Source organism: Sceloporus occidentalis, unplaced genomic scaffold (genome assembly GCF_023333645.1).
Source record: "Sceloporus occidentalis isolate IW3139 unplaced genomic scaffold, rSceOcc1.0.p SCAF_3, whole genome shotgun sequence".
NCBI lineage: Eukaryota > Metazoa > Chordata > Lepidosauria > Squamata > Phrynosomatidae > Sceloporus > Sceloporus occidentalis.
The window spans coordinates 85,246,109-85,267,418 of NW_028316983.1; the positions used below are offsets into that span (position 1 = coordinate 85,246,109).

The 21,310-nt window shown below is 39.6% G+C and overlaps 1 protein-coding gene across 1 annotated transcript in view; it reads right to left on the minus strand.

Moving 5' to 3' along the window:
- The window catches only part of LOC149316364 (FRAS1-related extracellular matrix protein 1-like), a 130,365-nt gene that overhangs the window by 28,966 nt on the left and 80,089 nt on the right, over nt 1-21,310 (minus strand). Inside the window, exon 24 of the mRNA XM_089515282.1 lies at nt 7,792-8,206. Coding sequence (XP_089371408.1) covers nt 7,792-8,206 — 415 coding nt within the window. The remainder of the gene's footprint in view (nt 1-7,791; nt 8,207-21,310) is intronic.

The following is a 21,310-nucleotide window of genomic DNA, read 5'->3' on the forward strand; positions in this document are numbered from 1 at the left end:
TATTCTCATGCCTCCCTCATCCAAACCCCCCCTTTGCATCCCATTGAATGATCATGAGTAAGGGAGGGTAGGAAAAATGGCACATTCTCCTCCCACTATCTGTTTGTTTGTTTGTTTGTTTGTTTATTAAAATGTATTTTTAATGTCTCCTGATGCACACACACAGGATGAAGGCTGCCTACCTCCTTCACTGTGATTGCCAGCAATTGAACATTTCACCTAGTTGCTTCCGTCCCTCCCAACTACAACCCTGCTGGAGAAGTTGCTCCAAAGTCAAGCATTAGTGAGAAGGTAGCCCCATCTACCCCTCACCGTTGATCTCATGGCTGGACTCTACTGTGAAAGGGGTGGCAGCAACTCAGCAAAGTTCTCCATGCTGACAAACACAGTGAAGGAGATGGGAAGCTGTATTCTCCATGATGCATTGGAGTTGATAGAGCTAATGGTAGTTCTGGCTACTCCATCCCTCTTCCTTCCCCTGCTCAAGAGAGCAAACTAGAGAATGATCAAATGAATGAGGGACCATCAATGAAGCCTAGGCCCCCAACTTCTGCAAATACAGAAGGATGGTTGCATATTTAAAAAGTTTATAAAACACTAAATACACTTCCATTTCAGAAGTCCTGCTAACCTTCAGTTACTATGCTGTGAATGTGAGGGGAAAATGGTGACACCAAGGGTGCCAAACTACTTCCTGTCAGGGATGATGGGAGTTGTAGCTCTTCACCTCTGGCTCGAACTCACCACCTTGTTACGCACCGGCGCTGACCAGTTTTGGCCAGTGGTTAAAGCTTTGCTCTAGAGCAGCAGAGTTACAGAGAATAGGCTGAAGACCCTGACGAACTCTCCAAGCCTTCTCACTCTTGCTTCCACAGAAGTCTTCTCACTTCTTCAGGATCCAGCTGGCTCTTGTCTCAAGACACCAGACAACTCAGTAGTCTTATATAAAAGATCTACTTTATTCTACTATATACAGCTCCAAAACTATCCAACACAACTCCAATACTCCAATAATACTCCTCACTACTACCCACAAAATACATTGGGATTCATAGCAATTATTATAGCCCTTGGAAAACACCACCCACTCTTGTCAGTTTCCACCCAGTGGGCGTGTACAACCATTTCATTGGTTCTCTTGGTTCATCCCACAATTAATGATTTCATCATCTCACCTTGTCCACTTTAACAATTCTCAGGTGTGTTCAATTATCCACTTTGCATTTCTGTCCTTGGCATTTAGGACTTGCTAATTACATTACCACTTACACCTGTGTGGCTCCTAATTGCTTTTGCTGAGTCATCCTGACTCTCACATACATGTTTTATTTCAGTCACTGTATATCCCATGTTGCATTTTCCTTAACACTTCCATCTTCCAATTAGCCCACCAAACACACAGATAAAAAACCAGATTTTCCCTAAAACTGTGGAGTAAAAATTGTATTTTTAAAATTCATATTAATACCTAAAAGAAGTACTTTTACTGTGAAACTCTTCATACGTCATGTATTGCCACAGAACTGAAAATGGAGTACATTTTTTCACCTGTGTAGACAACCCCTATGGCTCTGGAGACCAGGGTTCAAATCCCTGCTCAGCCATGTAAATCCATTGGGTTGCCTTGGGCAAGTCACATTCTCTCAGCCTCAGAGGAAGGCAATAGCAAAAACCCTCTGAAGAAATTTTGCTAAGAAACTCTGTAATAAGTTAACCATGAGTCAAAAACTTCTTGAAAGTGCACAACAACAGCATATATCTATTTTGCTCAATCAATGTATCTATCTCTAATGAAGGTATGTCACCCATTTACAATGGTGAGTACAGTGATTATCGGGCAGCAAAAGAAGGGAGGGATTCATAGCTGCTGTCTTTGGAAAGAATTCTGAATAACAAGACAAAAGGGAAGTGGTGAAAACTCTTGATGTTTTTCACTGGGCACTTTGTCAGATTTTTCAAGGATGATATTTTTAGGTAACAGGAGAGAGAGCCACAAGTTGTATTATGAAGCACTGCCAGACCAGTTTGCTGGGATATGTGAAAAGAAAGATAGGTTTCAAAGGTAAACACAGTAGAAAGCATATGCTTTTCAGCATTTAAGACAGAAAGAAGCTGTCACAGTGCTCCTGTCTCTTTCAACTTGGGTTGTGCTCTTTCAAGCATTCAGCTGACTAGCAGTTTCATTCTGAAATTAGACCAGAGAAGGGAAATTATGGTCTTTCAGCCCACTGTGATGATGAGCACTCCCCAAAGAAGGAACAAAGCTGCCCTCCTGGTTGACATCAATGTAATTCAGCCAAGTGTTGAGTTTTATACCACTGAGATGCTCATCTATCCAAACTTTCTTCACCTGTTCTGCTAATTCACCCTCCTCTGGGATATACACCTTCATGCCACTGTCCAACCAATTAGCTGCTTGACTGACTGCATTCTGCAATCCTTAAGTGATGGTTCCCTATCTGACATCTTATGACAACTGATTAGTAAACTAGGCCATGAGTTTTAAGATACATGCAGTTTAGAAGCTACTGCCCATTAACCCCTTATGTTCTAAAATCTACAACCCTTCAAAAACAGCACAGTCAGTTTTAACGATAAGGGATGGAGGCAGGCTCACACAGTGACCATTTGTATAATGGTCATCTGCAACTTAGAAAGAGCGTGTTTACTTGGCAGTAAGTTCCATTGATCTCAGTGGGACTTACGTCTGAGTAAAAATGCATTGCTTTTGTCTGTATGTGTCAAAGCTGTTGACAATAAACAGAAATCCCCATTTAAACAACTTAACAAGTAGAAGCATATTTTAAAATGCAAGCGTCTCCCAAGACTCCTCAATAAATCACGACAAAACAGGTTATTCAAAATACAGCTTCCACATATTAAATAGGAACACAAAGGCACAATAAGTGGAGTTCTAAATAAGCTCCTCCTGAGTATCCTGTGAGGTTCAGGAGGGTTTTGACCATAGTTAGGAGTAGCAAGGGAGCAGTTAAATGTCATTTAGAATTTGACTGCATTTGGTCAGGAACATGCACTCACATGAGAGCTGGTCAAACCAATCTTTCCGAAACACTGATTTCTGAACTTTTGCCAGAGGTGCCTCTCTCTAGTGGCCACTGAGGATGATTTACCAGACATGTTAAGCCTCTCAGTCCTGAATAAGCAGTTAAATGTGTTCCTAACATTGAAAATAGGTTTAAAGGCACAGAGCTAAATTTCACAGGTGAATTACAACACTTCAAAACAGAATTGTGATGTTCATTCCATGGAAATCAGTGGGCTCCAGGACTAAGTCATGAAAGCTGAATGGGAAGTTTCTTCTGATCTTCTAATCCACCTTTAATTTTAATCCATTCCTCAGATATATTTGAATGTATCACTTATTTTGAAAGAATTCCTCAGCATTCCATGGATCTGGATTCTGCTTGGATCAAAAAGATTGTCTGAATTTTGAATAAACAAAAGAGATCCCACCAAAATTCTTACTTCTATACAATACATGAACCCTATCCATTTTTAATGCCTGCTTTGGACCTAGCCACAGAACTCAGATAGCCATCTCCATCTGTGGTACCTGGTGCCCATCTGAAATGAAAGCAGGAGAGCAAGCACAAAGAGAGCTGCAGGAGGAGCCAAGACAAATTGAGTATTCATAGTTACAAACACACGCACATAAAAGGGCAGGTGAGGTGGTATGCACTCCTATAAACCCAGTGGTGCTGTAGTGCTGGAGAAAAGTGCTGTCAGAGCGTACAGTGCAAAATCAGCACTCATCCCCAACACCACATTTCAAATAAATTGATTTTCCTCCTATCCTCCTTCTTAACAGTCTAGCTCTCACATCCATACATGGCAATAGGGAATATAGTTGCTTGTATGATTCTAACTTTTGTGCTCAGTTGTATATCCTTGCATTTTAGGATCTTCTCTAGTTCCTTCATAGCTGTCCTTTCCATTCTTAACCTTCTTCTGATTTCTTGGCTGCAGTCACCATTTCTATCTATATTTGATCCCAGGTGTGAAAATTATTTTACTATTTCTATTTCTTCATTGTCTAATTCAAATTTATGTAGGTTCTCTGTGGTCATTATTTTTGTTTTCTTTATGTTCAACAACAGCCTTTGCACTTTCTTCCTTGATCTTCCTTAGTAACTGTTCCAGGTCTTTGAGGTTTTCTGCTAGTATTATGGTGTCATCTGCGTATCACAGATTGTTGATATTCCTTTCTCCTACTACTGTGTCCAAGCCCGCTTTTCTTACAATATTTTCTGCATATAAGTTGAACAAGTAGGGTGATAAGATGTAGCCTTGTCTGACTTCTTTGCCAATTGGGAACAATTCTGTTTCCCCATATTCTGTTCTGACGGTAGCCTCTTCTCCTGATTACAGATTTCTCATTGATACTATCAGATGAGTTGGCACTCCCATGTCTTTAAGGGCATTCCATAGCCTTTCATGATCTATGCAGTCAAAGGCTTTGCTGTAGTCTATAAAGCACATGCTGATTTTCTTTTGAAATTCCCCGGTGCATTCCATTATCCATCATATGTTTGCAATATGTTCCCTTGTGCCTCTTCCTTTCCTGAACCCTGCTTGGACCTCTGGGATTTCTCTCTCCATGTATGGTTGGAGTATGTTGTAGAATTTTGAATATAATTTTGCTTGCATGGGATATTAGTGCTATGGTTCTATAGTTGCTGCAATCTTTGGTGTCTCCTTTTTTGTGGATGGAGATGTGTATTGATCATTTCCAGTCTGTCAGCCATGGTTTTGTTTTCCATACCTGTTGACCTATGTTAGTTAGCACTATAGGGGACTCTGTCAATGTGGATTGCAGCAGTTCAATTGGAATATCATCTGTTTCTTGTGCCTTTTTTTTTTTTTTTTTTTTTTTTTTTTTTTTTTTTTTTTGCCATTTCTCTTACTGCAGCTTTCACCTCAGTTTTTAGAATTTGGGTTTCATCTTCATATGGCTCTTTGTTCCATGTGTCCTTAATTCTGTCATCTTGTTATATAGCTCTTCTGTGTATTGCATGCATCCTCTTTTTATTCCTTCCTGTTCTTCAATTGTGTTATTTTTATTGTCATAGAGCATCCTAGTCCTTGGTTTGAACTTTCCTTTGATTTCCCTGATCTTGTACAATAGGTCTTTTGTTCTCTCCTTTTTGTTGTTGTCTTCTATTTCTCTGCACTGTTCATTATAGTAGTTTTCTTTATCTTTAAGCACTAGCTGTTGTACTGTTACATTCATTGTTCTTAGCTTGTTCCTATCTCCTTTTTGTTTTGCTTCACTTCTTTCCTTTATTGCTTGTAACATTTTATCCATGGTTTCTTCTCCTTCTTTTTGTCCATTGAAAGTGTCTGTATGCATTCTTTTTTTATTATGTCCTTGGCTTCAGACCAAAGCCCTTCTGGTTCTCAGTCTATTATGCTTAGTAGTGCAAATCTGTGCCCTATACTGCCGAAGAATTTGGTGGAGATGTTGTTTAGATCGTATTTTGGAATGATGACTGGTTTTGTTTTCCTCTTCAGTCTTATAGTAATTTGTGATCTGTACCGCAGTTGGCATCTGGTCTTGTCTTGGCCACCATTATGGAGTTTTGCCATCTTTTGCTTCCAATTATATAATCTATTTGGTTTTTGTGTTGGCCATCTGGTGATGTCCATGTGTATAACCTTCTTTCTGGTTGGATGAAAAATGTGTTAGCAATGAATAGGTTGTTGGATTTAAAAAAATCTACCAGATGCTCACCTGCTTCATTTCTTATGCCTAATCTGAATTTGCCTACTGTTTTCAGATCCTTTTTGCTTCCGACTTTGGTATTCAAATCTCCAACAATCAGCTTGACATCCTGTGCTGGTGGGTTGTCAATTTCTTCCTGTACTCCTTCGTAGAATATATCAATTTCTTCTTGTTCCGCATCTGTGGTTGGGGCATATACTTGAATTGTGGTGATATTCATTGGTTTCCCATGTAGCCTTATTGAGATGATTCAGTCTGATTTTGCATTGTATTCTATTACTGCTTTCGCTGTATCTTTTCTTAGTATGAAAGCCACCCCGTTTCTTCTTGTCTTTAAATTCCTTGAGTAGAAGACTGTGTAGTTATCTGATTCAAAGTGGCCCATCCCTGTCTATTTTAATTCACTCACACACACACCTCCCGTACTGCTATGTTCATACATTCTATTTCCATTTTTACTATGTCTAGCTTCCCTTGGCTCATGCTTCTCACATTCCAAATCCCTATTTTATGCAACAGGAGGCAGGCACAGCATTTAAAACGGCCTAGCCCCATTTTAAGAGTGCAAAGCGATAAGCTCCTAAGTCTAAACATGATATTAATTTATGTTTCATATATAGTATCTCAAAGATAATTATATACATCATATTTTTAAATAATTTTGTGCATGAAACAAAGTTTGTATATTCTGAAACATCAGAAAGCAAAGGTGCCACTATCACAGCTACCTATATGGACAATTTTGGATTTTAGAGTCTTTCAGATTTTCGAATTCTGGATAAGGGAAACACAACCTGTATTACTTATTAGCTAGGCACTGCTAAGTAAGTATGCTTGGAAGACCTAGTTTTTAGAACAGCAGTTTAGTCAGCATGGACACAGTGGCTGGGGGATTCTGAATTATTGTTCAAAAATTAACTTTTCCAAGCTCTATTTATCACATTAGGTGGCCTGTTTCTTCCCAACTTTCCCTCTCCAGTAATAAATGCCAACTGTAATCTCATAGTTGATTCATTCATCTATAATAATAAAAGAGCACCACTCCAAATGTGTCAGCCAAAACTCACTGGACTTCTCAGAAGAAGCCTCAATATTTAAAAGAGGTTTTTTATTTTTGTCCAGGTTGCCAGTATTGAGTCAAAATGCCAAAGGGAGCAGGACTTCACAGACACAAGAATGGAAGTTGTGACACAACTATCACAATATTGTACAGACACTTCAAGATTTAACAGACTATTTGCCAGCTGAAATTGCAATGGCCAATTTCAAGTCAAAATTCCAAACTGGGCTTCTTAGAAGCACAAATGACGGACTTGCCATTAGCTATCAGAAATTAATAATTGAAAACAGCTAGAAAAAAAGAAGACAAATGGTTCGTATACCCCAATAGGAAAATCTAGCTTCAGATTACCCCAATCCACAGCAACCACATGCTTGTATGCACTCTCCGAGGTCAGTTCAGGAGAATTGTCCACACACAGTTCTTCCTTTCAAACTCATCCCAGCCCAATAAATTAGAGTATGCATGACCATGGCTGCTCCAGGTTTTTTCCCTTTCCCTCATTTATGCAAATGTACATATTTCTGAACAACTCCCCCCAGCCTCACATCAACATCTCTATAGAGTGCAGTCCACATTCACATGCAAATATCTGGATTTTCCACTCAAATTTGGAATAAATCCTCATTCCCCCTTCAGATTAAAGTCCTGAGACAATGAAAAGTCTAGATTAGGCCCCAATCATTCCATATGCTGTTTGGACAGTCTGCTGTTAAAATGGAGAGTGTTTTATTTGGCCCATGTAAACATACCCTAAGGCAGTGAGGCTGAGTCTTGGCATTTAAAAAGGTGCCGCACAATAGGAGAAGACTCACTGAGATGAATAAATAAGATTTCAAAGGTAAGAAATAGAGCATAGAGGTCCTATGGAGCCTTTTGGGGGAATGTTACATATACAATATATTTACAGTACCAGCTAGTATACTTTAACTTGTAAGAAATATCTACCATATAAAGAAAAGGAAATACATTTCATATCCATACATACCTGTATTATAAATTCAATGGGGTCATCTCTCAATTGCCCATTCACCAAAACTCCATGATTGACCTTGTCTGTAGCTATAAATGAGAACTTATCAATTTGCCCAGCTCCTCCATTATGTTTGTAGTACACTTCTGTATTATCCACATCCATTTGTGTAAATTGGTCCCAGTGTATGACCATTTCTTTCAAGTATAAATGTCCATATTGTGGGTGCTGGGTGATAATATAGGTGAGGTTTTTTACTGGACTGTCTACATCTGTAAGCTGAAGAATATCTGAAGTTAAGAATCCTTTGCTACCCTCCACAATATGGAGACCTTTGTTATAAAGTAAAGTAGGTGGAATCCGGTCAGTGCGCTCAATATTTAATTCTAGCTGGCCTTTTTTCTCCATATGATCATTACTGATGATAAAACTGTTGGGGGTGGGGGAGAGAACAAGAAGATAATTAATTATTATGACTTATGCAATATCATTGTTACATGTATCAATATACAAAGATGAGTAGACCAGCTTTTAGGTTTTAGTAGTAAGACAGAAATGAGCCAGAGATTTCAACTCTAGAGATCTCTGGGCTCAATTCCTCACTTGAGCATAAAAACCCACTGCGTGACCTTGGACAAGTCACACTCTCAGACTCAGAGGATGGTAATGGCAAACCCCCTCTGAATAAACATGCCAAGAAAACCCTATAATAGGTTCGCCTTATGGTTGGCAGAAGTAAAAAATGACTTGGAGACACACAACAACAACAAGCAAGATAGACTCCCTATGTGTAACCCTCACTCCATGACTAAGGACACTTGTCATTTTGCTTCTGCATCTTTCCATCACTCATTGGCTGGAATCCTGTTGGTGTGTCATAGGTGGTGGCAGGAAAAGGGGGAAAAGTTTAGGATGGAGGCATCATGAAGGTCATGAAATACAAATGGGCTGCTGAGAGCAAGCAGATTTCATCTGCTTTACATTGTCACCACTGTGTTTGCTGCCACACTACAAAATTAATATAGATTGACACCACTTGCCATGCCTCAATGCGATGGAATCTTAGGATTTGTAATAATAATAATAATAATAATAATAGGATTTATTTATATGCTGCCCAATCACTGGGAATCCGGGCGGCTTACAACAGAGGGGATAATAGACGGTTCCCTGCCCTCAGGTTTACAGTCTAAAAGACACGACACAAAAGGAGAATGGTGAGGAGGGGAGGGAATCAGGTCCAGCATTCTTCTCTCCCTCTGAGGCCTGGACCAAGGCAGATGGACTGGAGGGAGGGCTCTTCTTCTTCAGGCTAGCCCTGGTGGAACTGGGCCTGCCTGGTCAACTCCCTCTCAGGCCGGAGGATGACAGTTATGGAGGGAGGAGTCTCTTCCTTCAGGCTAGCCCTGGTGGAGCTGGGCCTGCCTGGTCAACTCCCTCGCAGGCCGGAGGATGACAGTTATGGAGGGAGGAGTCTCTTCCTTGGCTAGCCCTGATGGAACTGGGCCTGCCTGGTCAATTCCCTCGCAGGCCAGAAGATGAGAGTTATGGAGGGAGGAGTCTTTTCCTTTAGGCTAGCCTTGATGGAGCTGGGCCTGCCTGGTCAACTCCCTCACAGGCCAGAGGATGACAGTTATGGAGGGAGGAGTCTCTTTGTAGTTTGTTATTGCACCAGAGCTCTCTGACAGAGAAGGCTAAATTTGAGATAGGTAGCCTTTTCTGTCAGTAGCTATGGTGCCACAACAAACTACAAATCCCAGAATTCCATAGCATTGATCCATGGCAGTTAAAGAGAAATCATAGTGTTATTGTATAATATGAAAGGACACTAGAAAAAGTAGCATTAGGGTCAGTTATGAGGGGGTCTCTATAGATCAGCAGTGGGCCATTTATGGTATCTGGCTCTTAGCATACCAGGAATGCCAATCTCTAATACAGGAGTAGGCACCTGACAGGAGTTGGGGGCCATATTAGCCTGTCATAGGACCCTGGGGTCTATGGTGTACAGAATTAGAGAAGAGGTTGGGGGGGAGTTGTCCACAAGTGACCCAAGAGCGACAACCACTTCCACTGCTTGTGAGGTAGGCATTAATAACTAATTCATCACATGGACAGGCATGTTCCGCCCCTTCCCCACCAGCCTAGTCATGCAGTCTCCCTGGATATAAAATGCCCTGCAGTTTGTTGGGGAGTTCATAGCATGTCTCAATACACAACATTTTCAAGCTGAGTCAATGTAACACTTGTTCCTTCTCACTTTCCTTCCATACTAGGACCACAACTAATTTTCAAACCACATTTTGTTCTCTCTGCTGATGTTTTTAGCAGGTTGCAAAACACACTCAGCATTCAGCAATGATCTCACCCCTCTACTATGTGCCATTCTGTTGAGCATTGCACATGAATGGCTGCTAGAGTACACATGACAGTGTTTACAGAAGTAGGAGCCAAAGAGAAAAAGCAGAAGCAGTGACAGAAGAAGCATTCAGCATTAAAGAGCCTGGAGTCTTCTCGTAGTGTAATCTCTTGAGAAAATCAAGAATCAGGGTATAAGGGAGAACCATGAACAGACTGCAGCAGGAACTCTTATTTGTATAGCAAATACTGAAGTCGACAAAGGAAACAATGCCAAAAATATCCGTGGAGGCAAAGACATTTCAGGGAAGCAAGTTAATATTTCAGGATGATGATGTGATGATGATGATGTCTGGGATTCAAGGTGGCTTACCACAGATAAAACAGATAAAAATTAATAACATACAAAGCTTAAAAACATTAACTATGAACAAAAATCAGTTAAAATAATAAACCACTGAAAATTTTAAAATATCTAGCAGATTATGCAGGCCCAATTCTGCCTTAAAAAAAAAAAAATCTCAAAGGCCAGCTGGAACAAAAAATTTTTGCCTGTCTGAGAAAAGAGAGTAAGAGATGCCAGTCTATCCTCTCTGGAAACAGAATTCCAGAATCTGGAGCAGACATGGAGAAAACCCTGTCCTGTGTTCCTACCAGGTCAAGGTGTGGGGGTAGTGAAACACAGAAAAGGTAATCATAAATTATCTTGAAACATAGCCAAGCTCGTGTAGGTAATACAGTCCTTCACATAACCTAAATCTGAGCCATATATGGCTTTCTAGGTCATAACTAGCATTCCGAAACCGCATGAATTGTTTCAAAAAAATTAGCCACAATTAGGTTTGTCAGATCAGTTCTATTACAGACTACAAGACTTCAGTTTCAAAGCCTGGGATCTAGCAATGCTCCCTTTTGATGCCAGAGAAAATGAGTCCTGGTGACATTAAAAGAAGCAAGCTTATTAAGCATGATACATTAAACATTCAAGTATGTAATTCAAATAAAACAACAACAAATTGAAAAATATGCATATAGGCACACACACTATTCAAGATTCCTTTACTTGACTCTAGAGCTGGAGAGGAGGGATGAGCTCCTGGGATCTAAACTGTAAACCCACAACTTCCAAGCCCAAATCTCCCTTCTGCCATGAATTCATTAGGTGGCCATAGCTAGTTATTAATATTCTTCCATCTCAGCTCACCATTTGGAACTTTACAGAGTTTTAGTGATTATTCTGTCATATTTACAGATTATTCTGTTAAGAGATAGGGGCTTCTGCCACACTGCAGAAATAAAGCCATTTGATACCACTTTACTGCCATGACTCAATGCTATGGAATTCTGGGATTTGTAGTTTTGTGAGACAATTAGCCTTCTCTGTTGGAGAGCTCTGGTTCCACAACAAACGCCAGAGTTCCACAGCATTGAGCCTTGGAAGTGGTGTTAAACTGCTTTATTTCTGCATTACTTAAGAGGCTCACTGACCTTAGTGAAACATTCTTCTAAGAAGACATGCTATCACTGCACTGACAAATACTGAATATTAAATGTTATCAATTGTTTGTATGTAACATATCAAGATCAGAAATATCTCCATAGGACAGCATTTTAATATAGAGTTTTGTCCATGGATATTCCCATTCAGATTCACAGGGTCACTGTGCATCTCACTTGCCTTCCCCATCCCACCAGAACCACTGTTTAATATTTTTCCATGGGTTTTCAGAAAATACCCAAGAATGTATCTGTACACAAAGCTTTGGAGACTTCATATCATTAGGCACAGTGGTTAATTTAGCTTTAGATGCTTTCAGGCTTTTCTGTATGTCAAACTCTACAGTTTCTCCAGGTATTTCTCACACATTAACACTAGTTTTTGTCTGTTTATTGAATCATTTCCTGTATTGCTATGTATTTTATATGTATTATCATACTAGAAAGGCCCCTTCCCCACCACCACTCCCTTTTCCTTTTGTGTCGTGTCTTTCTAGATTGTAAGCCTGAGGGCAGGGAACCGTCCAATTAAAAAGATTGCATGTACAGCGCTGTGTAAATTTACAGTGCTTTATAAATAAAGGTTAATAATAATAATAATAATAATAATAATAATAATAATAATAATAATAGTTAAGACAAGTGTGCTACCAGTGCTAACTTACTACACTACACTACACTACACTACACACACAACTTCCAGAAGCTGCAATAAAGAAATGATGGGAGTTGATTGTGTACTCAGAACAAGCTGCCATTCACTGAAAATAAAAATTAAAGTTACATGAGAAGGAAAATCTTTATGGACAAAGGCCACACACTGGTCTTGTTGGGTTAAAATCTTGCTATAACTACATGCATGAAAAATAAGGTTAAAAAGAGACGAGAACTTGAAGGCCAATGATCTCATTGTCTAGCCCCTCTGGTGGCCTGGCCTGGGGTCTTTTGATTCTACAAATATATAGCATTATGATTCCTTATCAACTGCCATGTTTCTATCCTATGGAATCCTGGAATCTGTAGTTTAAGGAAAGGTACTTATAATTGTAAGCCAGAGAACTCTATTGCCTCACCAAACTATAAGCCCCAGGATTCCATAAGATTCAGCCATGACAATCAACGTATGCTATAAACATAGTGCTATGATTGTGTAGGGTGAAAGAGGCCCTGCTTACCCATCTCTTGCTTAGTACCCTGTACATCTAGCTCATGCCTGAACCCCTTTCCATTGTTGCCACATTTAAATAGGATCATTTAATTTTCCATGGTTCACTCACCCTGCAGTTATCAAAAATCGGCTGAGCAATTCACAGCCTACAGAGTCATTCCCATTTCTGCAGTTTTAAATCCTTAATTTTGTGTCCTCAGGTTCACTCCAAATCTGTAAAGTTGTTACAATGAAACTGTTACAAACTCAAATGTAAAGTCGGAGACATAGCCCTCTCAGTCTGGAATATCAGTATGCAAAGGGATGTTGTAGCACCTTTGAGAGTAACTGTGTGAAAGAAATTGTAGCATACGCTTTTGTAGACTTGGAAGTAGACCAGGTCTACAACAGCTTATGCTACAACTTCTTTCAGACAGTTAGCCTCAAAGGTGTGACCAGATAACTTTGCATACAAATGTAAAAATATACATCTAAGACAATATGCCAAGGAAGAAGAAAAATATGCTAACTCTGTTTTCATTCTGGTGTGTTAGTAGGAAAAATGAAAGAAAAAGCAAGAGTTGAGTGACCAACATAAGCCTGGGGTAACCCTGTATCCAGATAATGCATCCTGGGGTAACCCTGCATCCTAGCGTTGCCATCACTGAAAACTAGAGTTGCTCTCTCTCTAATGGTTGTGCGGAAGAACAAATTTCAGTAGATGCTGCTTATCACACAACCACATAACAAGCATTAAAAAAGATCTGGTCTGAAAATGATGAGAAGATCACTTCTGTTTGAGGGAGGAAATGTTAGCCACAGTGATTCACAGTGTAGGGGTGCATGGATGGGAATAAGGAGTGTCAAAAATTGGCTCTCTGACCCCAGTGCCCACTCCAGCTTAGCCTATCTTTTGCTGAGATGCATCCAGTAAAGATATGTGAGCACCCTAGCAATTATTCCTGACCCCTCAGCTTTCTATAGGCAGCATTTGTCATGGATGTATCTCATAGACCACGAACTGACAGTCATTTGTCTGCTAGGTCCTCATCCTACTCCTGCTAATAGGCTGAACTGCAGTGCTGTCACAAATGTTTGTGAATACTCTTTCAAATGAAGGGGGAAGCTTCAATAAAAGAATACTGAGAATTAAACAGAGCACTTCACTGTGTGAGAATTAAAAAGATCTGTTTAAACAGGGATAAGAGATGTGAAGAAGTGCTGCTGGCAGGAAATGGACATTGCAGACAGGCATCAGGGAAGAAGCTGGAAGAGGGCCAGGGAAAAGTTGTGAATGGGGGTGTAAGCTTGTATTTTGGGGGACTGTACATGTAAAAATAGGTAGACAGACAGGTAAGATACTGGGTAGGGATAAAGATGGGGGCAGAGAGACCCAGGAGGTAAAAGAATGATGAAATAAACAATTGTTGGCAGCTACATTAATAAATTTATTCTGTTCCCCCCAGTTAATTAACAATGCTTCTTCTTTAAATGCACATAAACACTTGAATTTTATTGAATTTTATTGAACAGACTAAAAAATATTGTGTATAATTTTGGGTGTTTAGAAACCAGGCTCCATATATACATCATGTCAAAATACCTGTGGACAACTCATACTTTCCAATATTTTCCAAATGCAGTGTTCTAGAAATATCTTGTTACACACTGAAAGCATCCTCTACCTTCTACATTTGTACATGTGAATGCAGAGAATGGCAAGGTTCAGAATTTTTTCAAACCTGTATGCCCGAATCCAGAATTCCATGGAGTCCAGTGCACTCCAATAAACAACTGGAACCTTTTTGCAACTCAGGCTTCTATCACATCTTTTCAAGAACGGGATGCTCCCATTCTTGAAAAGATGTGGGACGAGCCAAGAGAAGCCTGGGTTGGATATGGGCTGCACACTGCCTGGCTACGGGTGAAAGCGATAAGATCTGCCTTAAGAAAATTACATCCAGAGTCTATCCCAGCAGCAAAGCTAATGCGATATTCTCCTAAATAATTCCTGGCAATCTGCAGAACTCTGGAGCTCCATAAGAAAATGAATGAAAAGTACTAGGACAATAGTGTCTTTTTGTTATGTGTGCAAGCATGTGTGTATGCATGTATACTAGGGATGTAATTCTTCACTAATTTCATTCTAAAAAATAATAATAATGAGGAATTTGGGAACTTTTCTTCATATGGCAAGAGAGCCATTGGAAACTGTGCTGTTTTCAGAGTATGTCCAGTCCAGGACTTATTTTTCATAAAATTCTCATATAATATTTTTGTACACATGCAAATTTCACATGGGATAAATCCAGCACCTGTGCAAAATACATTTGTACACATTGAAAAAGGCCCTGTACGAATTTTGCATGGGATAAATACTGAAGTGTGAAGATTTTTGTCAGCCCAGCTTTTTTCTTCTTGGGCTCACAACACTTGACACACACATTTTTCAAATGTTTTCAAAAATTCTTCCAATCCATAACATATACATAGACACAAAACCAGAGACTTCTAACCACAGTATTTAATATTCTCTGGCAGCTTTTAAGCAGCACTGTGTTGAAAGGGTACTTGAACCATGATTTCTTTCCCTTTTTCCCCTCTTTTTTTTAAAAAAAAAATATAGGCAGTGCTTCATCTTTGACTGGTACTCTTCACGTTTTTAATCACATCTGCTGCCATAGATGTGGCTATGAATAATTAACAATGCTTCCAACATTACACTCATAGATTATGGTGGAGGAAGTGACTGGTGCACCATCTCAAACAGCAGAAGCCATTTAGGAAACTGTTATCCACTTTCCCTTTATATTTGCAGTGCAATCACTTACTGCTTAAAGGGTAAATCTTTCATAGCTTTAATTAAAGCATTTAATATAATTTACACTGATGCTCAATGTGCTCAAGGTCTGTCAAAATTGATGCTTTAATAACGTGTCATTCTTTTTCCCCCTCCTCCTCTCCCGACTGGCCTGAAATCTGTTAAAATTACCACTAATCTAATTGGGAACAAAGTTGTCAAATGCATGGAGCTCTGACAGTTTGTCTTTCTGCAAACTGCCAACAGATTGCAAGTTACGCATGTGTTGCGCAGATGGGTAAGTTAAAAGGAACACACCAAAAAAGAAAAAAAAAAGCAATTTATTAAATCACCTGGAACCAGCAGCTCCATTCCAAAAATAGTGAGAATGAAATATAGCAGGAGCTACAAGAGTTGGCACTGGAATATGCCAGAAGGTACCAGTTACAAAACAAGATAAACATTTTGAGAAGCCTCAGCTGTGTAGCAGAATAATGAGGAGTTATTTAACCCGATCTGGATTACCAGTAGAAATTAATTTAAAGTGCATATTTAGAGGGGGGAACAGAAAATATTTTAATCCCCTTCCTTTTAACCCTTCTAAAACTGGAAACATATTTCTACATCCTCCCCTCATCCCATACTAACTTCCCAATGTACCTGGTATAAACCATCCAATGGAAAGAACATACAGATAGTATCCTCTCCTACCATGCAATTTCTCAGCTTCCTTGGAGTCTCAGCTTCCATTTCAGGCAAGGATATTGCATCCAGTTATGTGGTTGAAAACTGACAATATTATGCCAGCAGCTGGTTCCAGGCTACCAACAGAGATCAGTTAGGAATTTTAAATCTTAAAATGGGAGAGAATGTAAGTTTTATGCTAAACAGATGTGTCACTATATGCAGGAAAAAACTCCAGTTAATTGAAACACCATTATCCATATCTCATGACTGTCTGAATTCCATGGGTGTCCTCTGTATAATCCAATGTCAGTAAGATCCTAACTTTTTGAACGGTTGGGAGGACATCTGAATAGATTTACTTTGCAACAGAGGTAAACCTTACAAATAGCATTCACTACTAGTGCTATGCCCTGAAAAATATTTTAAAAATAAAATAAAATGTGAACTCCTTCATGTCCTGTTACGATTAAGAAATATACAGAAATGCCAAATCATGTTAGGACTATGCTGAGGGGGCTGGAGAAATCTGGATACTCTCATAAAATGGCTTCCTTGGCATCTTGCCTATTCTCAGAATAGGCAGGATAAAAGCATGAAAACGTTAAAGTACAATTTAAAAACACAACATTAAAAGAAAAAGAAAAGCCCCTTCCACAACAAATAAGGCCAGCTACCAAAGACCTTCCAGAATAATAATAATAAAAAGTTCTTTATCTGCAGGATAAAGAGTTCCAAAGTCCAGAGTGTTCCAGTGAGAAATCCCATTCTTATAGCCACACTAGATTTGCAAGAGAAAGGACCAAAATGTTGCCTAAAAAATATCAAAGCTTTGAAGATTCATATAGAAGAATACAGTCTGTCAGATAACCTATCATATCAGGTGTTATAGGTCATAACCTGCACTTCAAATTTTGCTTGGGAATGGACCAGTTTCCAGTCAACCTGGAATTAGATTCACTGGAACCTAATTCCAGAGAACAGGGGAATTATAGAACTCTGTGCAACCACACCCAATCAACAGTATGACTGCAGCACTTTGGACTAGCTTGTTACTGCAATCCAAATGGGAGACAACTAAAGCATGCAGCACCATGTGCAAGTCAGACACCTCCAATAATGAGTGCAGTTGGTACACAAGTTTTAAGGAAAACCACACTAAGACATTAGTAAAATCTAGACATCCAGGGTCATTGAGTTCATGCAAACTGTGAACCTGAGTCTTCAATAAGCTTGAATCACTTTCTCAAATGAAACATATGTAAAGTGGGAAGCTCACAGAAGGCAAAAAAGATAATGGGGCAAAACAGACCGGCTGTAAATGCTGGCTTTCCTCAAGTTGCCCAGAAGCCACTCAGCTGCCCAGACCTGGGTTGACTTCCAGGTGCTCTGGTGGTGTGGTGTTTACTGTTTACAGGAGCATTGTAAAGCCACAGCAGGGCAGGAAAAGTCAGCTTTTTGCTGGCCCAAAAAGGAGTGGCAATTAGTTTTTCTTTTCGGACAGTCTGTTTTGCCCCAAAGTTTTCCCCTTTGACAAGATTGGCAAGTTGTGTTCGACTGCAGGGGGCAATGCTCATCTCTGTTACTAAGCCAAAGAGCCAGTGTTGTCAAAGAAAATTCTGTGATCATGTGGCCAGCATGACTGCACAGAATGCTGTTACCTTCCTACTGAAGTGGTACCAATTTATTTACTTGTACTTTTACATGCTTTCAAATTGCTATGTTGACAGAAGCTGGGACTAGTGGTGGGACCTCACTCTGTCACATGCCACTTGGGCCTTGAACTGCCGACCTGCTGGTCTTGAAATCATCTGAGTTAGCATCTTAACTACTGAGCCACCATGTTCTCTTTGTTCCTTCCACTGAAATACTCCATTCTTCCTCTACTATCACCAATTTAGTGTGTGTGTGTGGGGGGGGGGGGAGGGTTTAGAACTCCTTCTTTCGCTTTAAACCCCCCCACCCCCTCCAAGGTTTTTCTTCTTCACTGCTTCACCTTCTGGTTAGCATGCCATTTTCAGCTTTGAAAATTCCTTAGAGTTGAGAGAGGAAGTGAGAAAGAACAATGCTCTTCTCAATTCCTCTCTAACTGTGGTCTATATTTCAAGGCTTAGATTTTCCCCATACACCACTGAAGAGGTGTTGGTGGTGAAGGCCATGAGCAGATAGTATAGCAGCTCCACAGACACTAGGGCAGTCCTTTGTGACTATCACTAGGACTATCCAGAGAGAGAGCAACTGGAACAATATCCCATGGGTTCCCACAAAATAAAAGTCCCCTTCTTCAACTCTTTGCTGCAAGTATGATAAGGTGGAGGTTCTGCATATTTCTTTTGGAAACATCTGTTTTTTTTCATGCGAAGTGTTTTACACCTGTGATTGGCACAGGGATATTATTTATTTATTTATTTATTTATTTATTTGTATCCCACTCTTTTCCCAGGACTGGGACTCAGAGCAGCTTCACAGCATTAAAAAGAGTACAATTAATAAAAAAATTTTTTTAAAAAATACATTAAAAAGGAATTAAATTATTACAGTATTAAAACAGGTAGTTATTAAAAGAATAAAACATATTTGAAAAAGATAAAACTATATATAGAAAAAAACTATCAAATTTTTAAAATGGTCCAACATCCCAGCCTGTCCTTATAGCAATTCCTGAACAGGTAGGTCTTTACCTGCCAGTGGAAGGCCAACAAGGAGGGGGCCGTTGTGGTCTCCCTGTCTAGGGGCAGCCACCGAGAAGGCCCTCTCTCATGTCCCCACCAACTGTGTTTGTGATGGTGTTGGGATGGAGAGAAGGGCTTCTCCAGAGGATCTCAGAGTCTGGGCCGGTTCATACCAAGAGAAATGGTCTGCCTAAGTGTGGACCTGAGCCATGTAGGGCTTTATAGGTAATAACCAGCACCTTGAAAGCTGGATATGTTCTTCACTGAAGAAATAAATACTTTGTATTCACGTATCCAGAATGAACTCCTGTAGCCAGGGAAAGTGGGAGAAAGATTATGCTTTGCAGCCCTCTCCCTTGAAGGAAAGATGTTACTGTTGTCACTAAGTCAGTTCATCTCCCTTAGTCCTGCGTCAGCTTACACTGTCTACCTTACATGTGATAAAAGATAGGCAGAGAACTCCAGCTGAATGACCAAAGGGACAGAAAACAAGGCCTTGTTATTCTGCCCTCATGGTTAAGAGATGGAACAGGTTTTATGTCCTGTTGCATTTTGTTTTGTTTTTGTTGCTCCAATCTTGCAAAGAGAGAAATGGAAGAGAAGATAGGCTGATTAGCAGGAAAGGAAGTGGAATAGAGAGCTTAAAACGGAGAAGGGGAGAAGTGGGTAAAGAAGGACATCTAGACTCAACCCCTTTTTAGGGTATCTCACAAATCAGGATGTGTAAAATTATCAGTCTATTTCACTGCATTTCTTCTATTCTCACTATCCATGTTTCATATCAGATTGGAAAACTTCATTTTCCTTCTCAAAAGGCAATGTCACATTTTCCATAAATCTTTTTTATAAAACTGTACACATCTTTGCACCCATTTTCAAAAATGCACATTTCCAATCACAGTTTCCTACCAAAGAAAATGCGTTTGTGGGTATTTCATTTCTCCAGAATACACTGAAAGTATCGCAACTGTGAGAATTTCCAAAGCAATGAGTCCAAGGAGATGTGAAATAGATACCTTAAACAAAATTCTTAAACACAATCAAGTTCTTTCCCACCCCTAATTAGACAAGATTAGATAGCATGGCCTTGAATCAAGAAAATATTTTCCACATACCAAATAAAAATGGGCAAAGATTTAGGATCAATGATTTATTTAACTATGGTCTTAACCTCACTTAGAAAGAAGCAGTTTGCATGATTTACTGATTTCTTCTTCCTCTTGTTAATTTAACCCATTTCTTAGCAAACCGTTCACACTTAATCACTGCATGAATAAAATTAGATGGGGTGTCTATTTCGTGGCAACCGGAGTGTAAATAACTTTCAGTTTGAAAATGGAAGGAAGAAACAAGTTCAGGGGTCCAACATCATTTTTATTATTAGAAAAACAACTACAGGAGGTGGGGATTGAAAGAGCAAAAATAACAGTGGGGAGAGAAGGAAACTTTTCCCTGCCTATCATTTCCTAAGCAGCTTTCCCATCTTCAGGGTTTCAGTGCTATGCTTGGCAAGGCAAGACAAGATTTAGGCTCCTGCTTCTTTGCTCTTTATCATACTCTTCCTAAGCTGCTTCTGTAGCAATAATAAGATGGTGTCGGGGCCCTAATAGTTACGAGTAGTGGATTCATAGCCCTTGTGTATGAGAAAAAGAGCAAAATACCTAAGAGGGGATAATATTTATCCTGTTACTGGTTTAAGCAGTATGGGTGCTTCTTTCTTAGAGATGGATGACATTAATAGGTTTCTAATGGATGAAAATTGCCACATCTGTTGGGAAATTCAGTAAGAAGAGAAGATGAGATCTATTTTTGCTGTACTTGGGAGAGATACACAGAGTACCAAAAAAAAAAAAAAAAATCTGCTGTATTTTCCCCCTGTTCTGCCCACTTGAGGTATATAAAACCATTACATTTAAGTACCATAATAGCCAACATATGCTTTTCTTTACAAATGACACCACCATCTGGATTAACTTCTACCAATGATTTCAGACAATATTGTGGAGCTTTTTTTCCTGCTGACTGGAAAAAAAACTACCCCAGAGAGCAACTACCATTTCAGATGGAGAATAACAGTTACAGAATTAGCAGTGTACCTTCACTGACACTTGATAACTTCAATGTATGCCTGAGGAGGGGAGGAAAGGCAGGCTTCTGTTGCAATGTATAGCTCCCCCTTGATATGCTAATTAATTAGAAAGTCAGTAAAAATACATTGCCATACAAAGTATGCTCCTCTCCCACAGTTTCTGGCTGAAAGGCCTGAAAAATTACCATCAACCATTGGCTGGTATTTGATGATGGGATATTTCATTTCCTTTTGTATTTTCATGCCAGTCATCTTAACATTGCAATCACTGTTCCCTGAATGCCATACAA